At 45.4% G+C, this 13742-nt stretch overlaps 1 protein-coding gene across 1 annotated transcript in view; it reads left to right on the top strand.

Moving 5' to 3' along the window:
* Positions 1-13742, top strand: part of LOC129356072 (SH3 and multiple ankyrin repeat domains protein 2-like) — a gene marked incomplete at its 3' end in the record, with an annotated part of 128318 nt that overhangs the window by 69333 nt on the left and 45243 nt on the right. The window contains 2 exon segments of the mRNA XM_055025686.1: positions 1364-1430; positions 12103-12523. Coding sequence (XP_054881661.1) covers positions 1364-1430; positions 12103-12523 — 488 coding nt within the window.

Raw genomic sequence — 13742 nt, 5'->3', positions numbered from 1 at the left:
AAACCTGGTTGTTTCTCCGTTTTCTCAGAACCAACGTCCAGGTTTTTCATCCTGCAGAGACGGACGCGTTCATGGCACCGAAACAGAGCAGAGCAGAGCAGGCTTCTTATGTAATGCTGTGGGGTTTCCCATGAGACGTGTGTGTGTGTGTGTGTGTGTGTGTGTGTGTGTGTGTGTTGGTGTGTGTGTGTGTGTGTGTGTGTGTGTGTGTGTGTGTGTGCAGATTAAAAACGGCCGGTCTGTTTTGAGGCCTGGACTTCTTTATCCTCCTGGTTCTGCTGAGCAAGTCCATGTCAGCACAGAACTGAAAACCTCTGAGTCCAAATGTTTGGTGCCTCTCTACTGCCTCCTGGTGGACAAGCCCTGCTCACACTGTGATCCTCCAACCCTGATGCAAAAACACCCAGACTGTGCAGGAAAGGCTGATAAGAAATAAACTGGTTATTGTTATTATTTCTTTACCAGACTTAGAAAATAATTGTACCAAACATACCAGACTTTTTGTTTTCAGATGGGCAAAAAAGAAAAAAAACAATCAAAGAATAAAGTGGGGGAAAAGATGCAATGAGCCACCATGAGGGGGCGCTGCACTGACTGAAGTGACTTTTGTCCCTTTGTAGATTTGTTTTGTCATTTTGCTGATTCTGCATCCATGTCACATCCTGCAGTGGAGCTGAAATGAACCGTTCATGTTTTCACACAATATATATATATATATATATATATATATATATATATATATATATATTATATATATATATATATATATATATATATATATATATATATATATATATATATATATTTATTTATTTATTTATTTTTATTTATTTTTTAAAGAAGAAATGATTGTTGCATTAGTGTGAATATGAATGTTTTGGATCTGGGACTGGAGAAACAAACTGAGGGTAGAAACTGCCTCTGTAGCGCCACCTGAAGGTAAAACCTAAACAGTATGTGTCCAGGATGTGTGGGGTCTGCACAGATGTTAGCTGCCCTTTTCCTGACCCTTGACCTCTATAGGTCCTGTATGGAGGAAAGGCTCGATAGAGTGATGGGTGGGATTATGAGCCAGATTACAGTTTAATTAATTGACTGACAGATTAAATGTTATTTTCTGTGAACTCCTGAGAACCAAACATCCAGGTTTTAGTTAGGACTTAACAGATGATGGATGATTGTAAGAAACAGGAAGACTCAGAAAGCCTGGGCGCCGGTAGAGAGTTAGACAGAAATATCCATGTTGGTGCAAAGGAGATGGAAAAATGAGTTTTAAATCAGAAAGTTTGGGTCTGACGTTTGTTCTTGAATAAAAATGTTCCGTCTGATGAAACTCCTCCCGGCTTCTTCTTGTCCTCTGCAGGTGGCCATTATTGCAGGAAACTTTGAGCTCGCCGAACTCATCAAGAACCACAAAGACTCTGATATAGGTGAGTCCCGATCGGTCCATTTTGTCCCCGCCGAGTCTCTCTTCCTCAATCTCTCTCCAGATACATTTCAAATCCCCGATCTTTTCATCCTCTTTAATGACTTTCCTTTATAATCCCCATGGTGGATTATCAGTGTGTTGCCATGGGAACCAACGCTCATCATCGCACCTGGCGCTGATTCTTCCCTGGGTTTCGGGTCGAGGGATGTTTGTCCTGCAGAAACTGATTAAACCAGTTATTTCATTCAGATCTGTTCAAATTCCTCTGGTTAGATGTGAAACTGTAGAGCTGGTTGGATTTTTAAACTCTGATCTGCAAGAGAAATTCTTCTTTTAGCAGCCAAACGTCCCCAATGTAGATTCAGACAGTCGTTTTTAATCAATACTTTTTATTAAAATGGTGATAACTTCAGTTTCAGAAAGCACATTCCCTGGAGCCGAGTTAATGTGCTAAAGCAAAGACGGAAACAAGTTTGATGAAGCAAACGGCGCCATCCACTGGTGGGTCTGTGCCTTACCAGAGGCATGACTCTCCAAGATGGAAGAACTGTGGACAGAGTTACGCTTCATTCACATTTTCTTTTTATCTTTTTGCAACATTTTAAACGCTCACTCAGCTTCTGCATGTTGATGAGACGGACGTTTGCTGATTCTGCTGTTTGGGATGAGTGCTACTGTGTTAGCACCGGCTCTGTGGGAACAGCATCTCTTCATATAACGGGTCACACAGTTTAAAACTGACTGGCGTTTACATTGTGTCATCACACATCAAGCAGGTGAATATGTGCAACTTTGTCTCCGCAGGGACAAAAAAGACAGACTGTGGCGCCATTGACTACATAAAAACAATTAAACGAAATGATTGTTCTACAATTCTGAAAATAAAATAAAACAGCTCAAGGTTTTGATGTTGTTCTGGAGGTTGAATCCGTCCTGGAAACTGGAAACTGGAGTTAGAAACTGGAGTTAGAAACTGGACTTAGAAACTCCATCTCAGCCAAAGTTTTGAAAACAGGGAACATTTCCCCAGTTGAAGTGATCAGAAGTCGGATTCCTGATCCTTAAGCACGAAATCGTTTCATACAGTTGGAGAAACATTCATAAAGACATCACTATGAGCAGATTATGAGCCTTTAGTATCCCATAATAATCCAGCAGCATCACTGGCTGCTAATCAGGCTCATCCTTTCACAATAAAACATTCAGCAGTTTTCACACCAACTTTCTTTCACTTTTCATTACAAGAGACTGAAAGTGGGACTAAGAGACTCAGACCACGAGTCCAAGTTAAACTCAGGAAACGATCAGCTGGTCGGTTCAGGTTAACTCCTGGTCCTGGATCAGAACCCAGCGCCGCTGACCTGGTTCTGGTGCCACAGAGACGCTTCAGGGATTAGAGAAAATGAGAAAAGAAGAACAAACAAATAAATAAAAGTTACTCCCTCCCTGAGCCTGAGGGGCGGAGTAATCTAATCTGAAGATGTAATCCTGCCATTGTTGACCTCATCATCAGCAGCGACCCGATAAAAGTGGAACACGACCAAAACCTCCCAACAGCTGTTGGAGCGCCGCGACCCGACCAGAACCTGCTGCCTTCATTTCACACCAAATTCATTTCCCTCCATCACCTCTATCACCTCCACCCTCCATCACCTCCACCCTCCATCACCTCCACCCTCCATCACCTCCACCCTCCATCACCTCCACCCTCCATCACCTCCATCACCTCCATCACCTCCACCCTCCATCACCTCCATCACCTCCATCACCTCCACCCTCCATCACCTCCATCACCTCCACCCTCCATCACCTCCACCCTCCATCACCTCCACCCTCCATCACCTCCATCACCTCCACCCTCCATCACCTCCATCACCTCCACCCATCATCATTGTCGTCCTGCCCGGTCTTTCCAGAACTGTCTGGAAAACATAAATATTGTCATATTTATGTTTCGACCTTCATTCATCCTGCTTCATATTTACTGAAACATCCATCTGCAGGCATCAAGAGTAAAGTTAATATCAAACTAACATTATGAGAAAAATTGTTTCTCTCTTCATTAATCAGCAGTGATTTATGTTCAAATGAGAAAAATCACAATTTATAAAAATGATTTGAGATGGAAAATTAGGTATTGATAACAAAAACAGAAAGTTTTACAAAGGCCTAGTCAAAGTCCCGACCTAAAGCTGATTGAAATGTTGTGGTGGGAGGATCAAAGGTCCAAATGTCTGCAAAACTTCAGGTTCATTTCTGAATCGTCTGTTTTAGTTGCTCTTGGATAAAATAAGATGTTTAACCAGTAAAGTAGAAACCGTTCATTTCTGCTGTCAGGCTGAATTATTTACAGCAGCAGGTCTGACCAGAACCCAAACCCAGAACCCAGAACCCAAAACCCAGAACCCAAAACCCAGAACCCAGAACCCAAAACCCAGAACCCAGAACCCAAAACCCAGAACCCAAACCCAGAACCCAGAACCCAAAACCCAGAACCCAAAACCCAGAACCCAGAACCCAAAACCCAGAACCCAAAACCCAGAACCCAGAACCCAGACCCAAAACCCAGAACCCAGAACCAAAACCCAGAACCCAGAACCCAAAACCCAGAACCCAAAACCCAGAACCCAGAACCCAGAACCCAGAACCCAAAACCCAGAACCCAGAACCCAGAACCCAGAACCCAGAACCCAGAACCAAAACCCAGAACCCAAACCCAGAACCCAAAACCCAGAACCCAGAACCCAGAACCCAAAACCCAGAACCCAGAACCCAGAACCCAAACCCAGAACCCAGAACCCAAAACCCAGAACCCAGAACTAAAACCCAGAACCCAAACCCAGAACCCAAAACCCAGAACCCAGAACCCAAACCCAGAACCCAAACCCAGACCTGCGTTTGCTCTGGCATGAGGCTCGGTGAAGCAGTGAGGCTCGGTGAAGCAGTGAGGAACAGTCAGCCGGTGTTTTATCGCCTCATTAAGCCGGTTATGAGTTCATCTGTCAGCGACTTCATCTGTTCGCTGTCATTTATCGTCATCCAGAGAGCAGAACAATAAAGTCCGGTTTGAACTCGGCCGTTATCTCACCTGTGGGATCGTTGTCCAAGTGAGTTCCTGTTCTCTGCCAGCGGCTTCACATGCACCAACATGAGCCTGATTATATTCTGTATTCCTGCATAGAAACATGAAAATGGGATCAATTTGGTCCTGAGGAAACTTCAGATGCAGCTGAAGGTTTTATCTCCAGTTCAGCTTTTTTCAGACTCACCTTTAAAAACCCAACAACACAAACCTGAGCAGAACGAACCAAACAGAGCGAACTCCTGCTGCGTCTCCATGTTCTGCTGCAGATTACCGTCACTGAAGACAACAGCAGATAATCTCCGCAGCTGCCAGGATCCCGGGTCATGGAGAAACGATAAAACCCGACAAATGAAAACCTGCAGCACGACGCTGCCAGAGCGTCTCAGACGGGTTTGGGTTCGGTTCAGCAGCTCCTCTGATGTGACTGCAGATTTCTGCTGGTCCTCTCCTCCATCCACTGGAAGCTGGAGTTAGGATGACCAGACCCCACTGCCACGCTGCGATAATCCCACTGCATCATCCCAACACACACAGATCAGAGAACAAACCCGACTCAGCAGCTTCCGGTTTTCTGTAGGATTTATGTTCAAGCTGATGGATTGTTTCTGTTTTTCTGAGCTGAAGAGAAAAACGACTTCCTGAAACTCCTGAGCTGTAGGTGGCGCAGGATAATCTAGATCCAGATCCATGTTCCTGATCTGGATTCTGATCCAGATTCATGTTCCTGATCCAGATCCAGATCCTGATCTGGATCCATGTTTGATTTGGATTCTGATCCAGATTCATGTTCCTGATCCAGATCCAGATCCTGATCCGGATCCATGTTCCTGATCCAGATTCATGTTCCTGATCCAGATCCAGATCCTGGTCCAGATCCTGATCTGGATTCATGTTCCTGATCCATGTTCCTGATCCGGATCCAGATCCAGATCCAGATCCAGATCCTGGTCCGGATCCTGATCCAGATACATGTTCCAGATCCAGATCCTGATCCGGATCCATGTTCCTGATCCGGATCCAGATCCTGATCCAGATCCATGTTCCAGATCCAGATCCAGTTCCTGATCCGGATCCATGTTCCTGATCCGGATCCAGATCCAGATCCTGCTCCGGATCCATGTTCCTGATCCGGATCCAGATCCAGTTCCTGATCCGGATCCGGATCCAGATCCAGATCCTGATCCATATTTTTGATCCGGATTCTGATCCAGATCCATGTTCCTGATCCGGATTCTAATCCTGATCCTGATCTGGATTCTGATCCGGATCCTGATCCAGATCCATGTTCCTGGTCTGGATTCTGATCCACATCCATGTTCCTGATCCGGATTCTAATCCTGATCTTGATCTGGATTCTGATCCGGATCCTGATCCAGATCCATGTTCCTGCATCAGGGTTTGTTTATCCAGATTCCAGGAAATAAAGATTTATTCCTGTAAAAATTAAACAGAAATAAAACCTTCAGCTGAAATGGCATTTAAAGATTTGGTTTCATATTTTGGTTCCATCAGAAGGATCCAGGTTGGATCCATTTAACAGGAATCCTGAGACGGTTTTGTTGTTAAATTGGAAAAGGACAGAAGGTCTGAGCTGCGCTGCTCAGGTGTCGTATTCAGACAGTCAGAAGATCCTGCAAACAGCAGATGAAGACGGTTTAGAATCCGACAGCTTGCAGTTTGTCCAACAGCCTGATGACTTTTAGACTTTTTCTCATCTTCTAGAAGCCAAACTTCTCTTTAATATCTTTAGGTTCTGCAGAACCAGCAGCTCTGAACTGGAACAACTGGAACATTTCCAGTTAAATCATTTGTAGAAACCTTGTTTCCTCCTGATTCCCTCTCATTCTGGATCATTCCTGTTTCTGAACACATGAACAACCTGAACCATCTGGGCGTTTCTCATCAAATTCCACCTGAGATTTTCATTTTGTGTAACTGTCAGACTTTCTCACTAAATGTGCTCTTCTTGCTTCAATGCTGGGTTTTGTTGACTCATTTGGGGGTTAAATCATAATCTCTTCTTTTTAAATCTTTCTTCATGTGCAGTTAAAGTCTTTGCCGTCTTCTCACTCCTCTTTCGACTCGTAGACGATGTTTCCACCTCCTCTCTGAGTCTTTCTTAGTTCAGCTGCAAGCAGAGGAGGTGATGAAGTAAAGAACTCGTCTTTTCACTGAATCCATTGTATTATTCCTCTGTTTTTTAATATCTGTAAAATGTGCATTAATATGTTGGTTGTCACACATCCCTGATCATTTGGAGCATGTTGACTCCAAATGAGTCAACATTTGTAGCACAAAGAAGTAAAAATGCTATATGTGTCAAATATAATGTAGCGCCTTTAAATTGGGCGTCTGTCTCTTTAAAACCTCCTGAAGCTCCGCCTAAAGGAAGCCGTCCCATCATGGCTCCTCTTTAACCTTTTAACGTTTTTAGCAGCGATGCTCTAAACAGCAGCTCCTTTATAAACTCAGCAGTTCCACGAGAAGCTTGCTAATTGCTGCTAGCTAGTCTGAAGGAGCTGAAACGAGCTTGAAAGACTAAATCATTTAATTTCATGTATGAAAGAATCAGAGCAACAGTACATGTTTTGTTTTTAATGAGGAAATAACATTATGACATGTTTGTTTTTTTATGATCCTGCCCCTTTAAAAACATTTTTCAGTTCTCCACCTTCTCCTCCTGCATGTTATTATTTACTATAATTCTCCGGTTGTTTTAAATCGATGCCTGATCATAAAGCTTTGGTCCTGATATTTCATCCTGATTGGAGGAGAAAGCCGGAGGGCGGGGCGCCGGCGGAAGTGGGCGGGGCTACGTGCACGCGCCGCTGTGAGCGGAAGCGCTCGCGCTGGTTTTAAAGCAGGCGGTGGCAGCAGGCAGGTGCGGGATGATGTGCGGGGCGCGCCGCGGAGGAGCCGTCGCTGTCCGCGGTGCTGAAGCGGAAACTCCGGGCTCCTGAGAGTCCAGTCGGAGAGTCCAGTCGGACCGGAACCGAAGCGACCATGAAGTCCATCATCAATGCCTTAAAGAAGGAAGGTAAGCGGAGCGACCCGCGTCTCTTCACGCGTCTCTTCACGCACTTTCCGGAGCAGCTGGACGCGCAGAGTTGGCTCACTTCAGCCGCACAACCCAACCGAACCGAACCGGACTGTGGTCCATTTACAACACCAGCCGAGTTGATTTAGAGCGTCTTTGTCGGGATGTGGGGAGCAGTTTATAGGTCAGCCCGAACAGAACCGGAGCAGGACCCGAACAGAACCCGAACAGAACCGGAGCTGAACCGGAGCAGGACCCGAACAGAACCGAGGACCCGAACAGAACCCGAGCTGAACCGGAGCAGAACCCGAACAGAACCGGAGCAGAACCCGAACAGAACCGGAGCTGAACCGGAGCAGGACCCGAACAGAACCGAGCAGGACCGGAGCAGAACCCGAACAGAACCGGAGCAGGACCGGAACAGAACCGGAGCAGAACCCGAACAGAACCGGAGCAGGACCGGAGCAGAACCCGAACAGACCGGAACAGAACCGGAACAGAACCGGAGCAGGACCCGAACAGACCGGAGCAGCCCGTCCATCTGGCTGTGTGAAACGGAGCTGCTGTCCGTCGCGTTTTGTCTCCTGAATGAAAGCAGCAGCTGATCGGATCAGAGGAAGGCTGGAGTTATTCTAGGGATCTTATTCCATGTCAGGGGGGTAAATTGGGGTAAATTGGGGTAAATTGGTCTCGATGTGCAGCTGAATATGTTCCAGCCGGGAAACAGCCTGATGAGAACCTGGTTCTGGTTCTGGTTCTCCAGAAAGGCCGTCCTTTCAGGATTTAAACTCCATTTTCCTGCAGAGTTTGCAGAAGTTTTTTCTCCAGGTTTGTGGAGAACATCTGGTCTCTGCTGGAGGTTTTTCTTGATGTGCATCCTGATGACTTGTGAGTCATCAGGATGTTGCATCAGCGCTGACATGCTACTAACAGATAACCAGTTACCCATCTGTCATCTCATGAATGTAAATCACTGCATTCACTAAATGAAATCAGCGAAACTCACGAGGACAGAGTTAAAGGATCTTTAAAAACATCTTTAGGATTAAATAATTGTCCTAAATCTCTTTAGACCTCTGCGGTTGCAGCCAAGCAGGAAGGATGAATCAGAAAGTTGCGCTTCATGTGTTTCATCAGACCGACTGAGCAAACCCCCACATGCTACGTTAAAACATGAATAAAACATGAATATTAACAGTAAGTAAACCTTTGCTTACTGTAAATAAGCTTCAAATTTGGCTGAAAATGTGTGAAAACGTAAAGCAGGTTTGTGAAAAAGGATGAAGAGTGCAGATATAGATCGAAATAAGTTTTAAAGAAAGATGAATGTGTTAATGCCTGAAGGTGGCATAGAGAAGATTGATGAAAGGGTGAGGAGGATGAGTGTGATGAAGGGCAGAGTAGGAACAGAAACATGAGGCAGAACAGGACAAAGACTGGACAAGCTGGAGCTGCGAGGGACGGACAGTGGTTGTAACATGATGAAGATGAGGACAGTAAAATGGCTCATAAATGAGGATGAGGAGGATTAATTGGATCATCAGGATGGATGAAGAGGGCAGCACAGTGGTGCAGTTGCTAGATCTGTTGCCTTGCAGCAAGAAGGTCCTGGGTTCGATTCCCGACCCGGGGTCTTTCTGCACAGAGTCAGCATGGTGGGGTCTCCTGCTCCAGCTGTCAGGAGAGACTGGCGACCTGTCCAGGTGACCCCGCCTCTCACCTGGACACGGTGATGGATGGATGGATGGATGGAGGGATGGATGGATGGATAGATGGATGGATGGATGGATGGAGGATGGATGGATGGATGGATGGATGGATGGATGGATGGATGGATGGATGGATAGATGGATGGATGGATGGATGGAGGGATGGATGGATGGATGGATGATGGATGGATGGATGGATGGATGATGGATGGATGGATGGATGGATGGATGATGGATGGATGGATGGATGGATGGATGGATGGATGGATGGATGGATGGATGGATGGATGGATGGATGGATGGATAGGGATGGATGGATGGAGGGACGGATAGATGGAGGGATGGATAGAGGGATGGATGGATGGATGGATGGATGGATGGATGGATGGATGGATGGATGGATCTTTTATATTAAATGACCAAACAGCTGGATGACCAATATTTCTATGTATCTGGATCTCGCTGCCATCTTTGAAATACAATGTTTTTAATGAAATCTTGTTTCTGTATTGAGACTTTCTCCAGTTTGTTTTTTACAAATGACTCATAAATAATAAATCCTGTTTGTGCAGCTAAAACCTGTCGTTAGTGTAGAATAAACGAATCCTGACATTTCCTTTAAATCCAAGCTGAAGTTGACAGTGAGGTGACGGGAGGCGAACGCCTCTGTCTGTTGTCAGAGTTAACCACCGCCTGTCAGACGCTGAGGCTCCGCGCCGCCGTCACGCCGCCGTCACGCCGCAGCCTCTGTCTCCAACATTAACGGCACAAAATGATCAAAAATATGAACCTGTCCACATCAACAGCTGTAAACTACGGCTCACAAATGACACTTTTGCAGAGTTTCTTTCTGATGAGCATCATCGTTCGTTATGTTTTATGTGTCGTTAAAGTTTTTTAAATCATGTGTTCAGTAATTATCTGTATAAACACTAAAGTCAGACTGAGACTTCTCTTAAATCCAACCAAATCAGACCAGAACCAAATGTTGAAATGTAACAATTAATGAATAATTTGAACATTATAACTTTAAATACATTTAGTTTTGATTTTTAAACTAAAAAAATCCTGTGAAGATTTTAGAGTTGATCTAAAGTGTTTGGGGTTTGAAAAGTCACAGACAGAAATGAAGGTTATTTAGAGTGTCACAATTTTAAACTAAACATTTAGCCTGTTAACTAATTGTTTAGTTTGAAACTGAATACTTAAATATTTAATCAAGTTAAATATTTGTATTCACACTGAATGTTTAGCTTGTAGCTAAATATTTTATATTTATTTAGTTTGTGAGCTGAATGTTTAGTTTGAAGTTAAATGGCTAAATATTTAGCTTCCAACTAAAATTTAGTTCTCTAACTAATAAGCGATTCTAGCCGTTTTGAAGGAGTTTTCACTGTCGGACTCAGCCAGGCTGATGTGTGTGTGTGTGTGTGTGTGTGTGTGTGTGTGTGTGTGTGTGTGTGTGTGTGTGTGTGTGTGTGTGTGTGTGTGTGTGTGTGTGTGTGTGTGTGTGATCTGCATTTTGCTCTTCATGTTTCCTGCAGGAGAAACTGAAACCCGGCTTCATGTTTTTCATGTTTACATGATTCAGTAGAAACCTGTAAAAACTAAGGTTCAGGTCTGCAGACCTGAGAGATGAAGTTTTTCTTCTGCTGCTCTGATCAGGCCTCCAGGTGAAACCGCCTCAGCTTTCGTTAACGGCTCGTTTTTTCAGTTCTGTCCCACCACAAAACTTCATTTCATCAAATGAACTGGAGGTTTTATTGATGCTGCAGTTTAATGTTTCCTTTTGAGACTTTGTCGTCTTCCTGGAATTTGTCCTCTGGTTGCACAGCTGGACTCCAGACTGCTGGACTTTAATCTGAAGGGACGAATCTTCAGACTTTTGAATTATGCAGGATTCTTAAACACGGTGAATCAGAAGCCAATCAGATGTCTGTGTGTTTCTGGGATGATGGGAGCGACTCAAACATTTCAGAGCAGCAGAAACCTTACGATTCCAGCCTGCAGAAAAGACAAACCGGCGATTCTTTCAACAACCTGACATGAGTTTCTAAATGCATGTTGATGCGTTTTTGGCGAGCAGCATGGAGCCGCAGCCTGAGGAAGCGGCGCAGACACGGCGGCTCTGAAATGTGAGAGCTCATTATCCGATCGCACCTCGTCCACACAGGCAGAGGGAGGGAGGGAGCCTCACATGTTAGTCTGATGACGATGATAACGACTCATCGATTCCCCTTCAGATGACCGAGAGCAGAAGCTTCAGAGATGAGCCTGGCTCCGGTACCAGATCCGTTCTGGTTCTGTCCAGACAGGCGAAGGGATAAAACTGATTCTGATAGTCGCAGTGATGATGCTGAGACGAAGAGCGGAGCCAATAACTAATAATCAATTAGTCACAACATTTATTCAGATCAAATCAATCAACCAGAAACTGGATGATAAAAGTTTCAGTTTGGTGTTTTGGTCTCGATTTCATCATTCGCTCTACTTGTTGCTTCATCCCTTCATTCTCACTTCGCTCATCATCTGGAGCTTCGACTCGGGAAAATATAAAAACTATTTACATTTAGGATGAAAGTGTAGATCTGGTGTTTCGGGTCGATCGGGTCGATCGATCGATGTTCCCACCAATCAGCCTCCAGTCGAGTCAATAAAGCTTCTGATTCTGTCCGTTTGAGTGGAAGTGAAATATGACGATAATGAAGATGTGTAAATATTGCTGCCAGCTGTCTGACATGTTTCCCTCTGAGCTGCAGGCGGTTTAGAGACCTGCTGAGCAGCTGATCCACAGATTTCAGTTCCGTTTCTCCTGCAGACTGACGCTGTGTTTTCCTTCCAGTGCCTTTCCGTGAGGCCCCAGCGTACTCCAAGCGCCGGCGGGGTCCGTCCTCTGGCAGCGGAAACGGTCAGTCCCCGTCCTCGCTGTCGGCGCCCCGGGTCCTCCTGCGCTCCAACAGCGACAACAACCTTTCTGTGAGCCAGTACCAGCAGCAGCACGGTTCCCCTGGAAACTGGGCCCCACATCTGCAGCAGCACCAGAGCCACCAGCACCGGGCCCCCCAGCAGGGCCACGCGCAGCCTGGCTCCTCAGCTTTGCACCGCAGCCTGTCCCCCCAGCTGGTCCAGCAGATGCCCAGCGGCAGCCCCAATGGCAACGTGGTGGTCCGCACTATGGGGCGGGGGGCCAGGAGCCGCTCGCCCTCCCTCAGCCGGCTGGGCGAGGAGAGCCGGCGGGCCCAGACCGCGCAGCGCCAGCCCAGGTGAGTCCAGAACGCCGCCTGGCAGCAGCGGACTCTCTGGGATTGTTGTGGGAATCTGGTTCATTCAGCTGGACTCTATAGAGCTGCAGTCCTCCAGTTAGGTCAGAGGGATCAGAAGGTTAAAGGTCGCAGAAGAGAACTATAGGGAAGCAGAAAAAAAGCAATATTTTCTTATATTGTGCAGCGCTGATATGAAGATGTTTCCATCTCTCCATCGCCACAAACATCTGAGTTATCAGATTATTCTACAGTTACTGGACTTCAGAGATTACCTGGACATCAGTTATCATGTCCAGGTAATAATTCAAGATCTTTTCCATTTGATAGTCCAGTTAGGGATCAGAACTTCAACATTTGTTGCTGCTGTGGTTCTTTTTCTCTCTGCTCTGAGTCAAACCAACCTGTTCCCCTCCCCGCCTGTAGGGGCGCTGCACTGACAAGCACAAACACAAAGACCTTCAGAGTGCAACTTCCTTCTTCATGAAATGGAAATAAAAATATAGTTGGATCATTTCTCTCTTATCTTTAGCTAAAAATCAAGACACAGTTTTCCTGCTAGCACTAGGCTAGCATGTTTGTTTGGGTTGCATTTACCCAGAATGCCGTGCACTGCAGTGCACTTACTGCTTTTGGGGCGATCTCCGGTCTGCTTGTTTGAATTTGAACCTTTTCTGCTTCTGGTTTCCATGCGCTGATGCTCTCCTGTGGTTCTGTTGCTCTTTGTTGAAGCTGGAATAAAAAAACTGGGAAAATTCAGCAGCTCTGCTGTCGGCTGCTGAAAGGCTCCTTGGTCCTTCTGGAGGTCAGAGCCGTTCAATGTTCTGCTGCTGTGATGAAGTGAGTCATCAGCTGAACTTCAGGACAACATTATTTCACATTCCATAAATACACACAAGAGACTTACTGGAAAGTATCTTAATTATCTTATTTTATTTTTATTTTTTGTAAATCTACATGTTTTGACTGGCACTTGCTGTCATTATGTCTGAACTTTCCCACCGGGGAACAAGACAGTTATTATTATTCTATTAATAAACTCACCTGCTTCAGTCTGTGAACCTTCGGCGCATAAAAATCTGATTCAGATTCCAGTCGCCACATAACGCAGCCAACTGGTGCAAACTGTGGAATGTGTTGAAAACACATCAGTCATGCAAACTCCTAAACACTCAAAGATAAAAACAAAAAATTCAACCACAGGAAATAGAAGCAAAAAATC

The sequence above is a fragment of the Poeciliopsis prolifica genome, unplaced genomic scaffold (genome assembly GCF_027474105.1).
Source record: "Poeciliopsis prolifica strain line A6 unplaced genomic scaffold, Auburn_PproV2 SCAFFOLD155, whole genome shotgun sequence".
Classification (NCBI taxonomy): Eukaryota; Metazoa; Chordata; class Actinopteri; order Cyprinodontiformes; family Poeciliidae; genus Poeciliopsis; species Poeciliopsis prolifica.
This window is presented reverse-complemented; position numbering and strand designations above follow the sequence as displayed.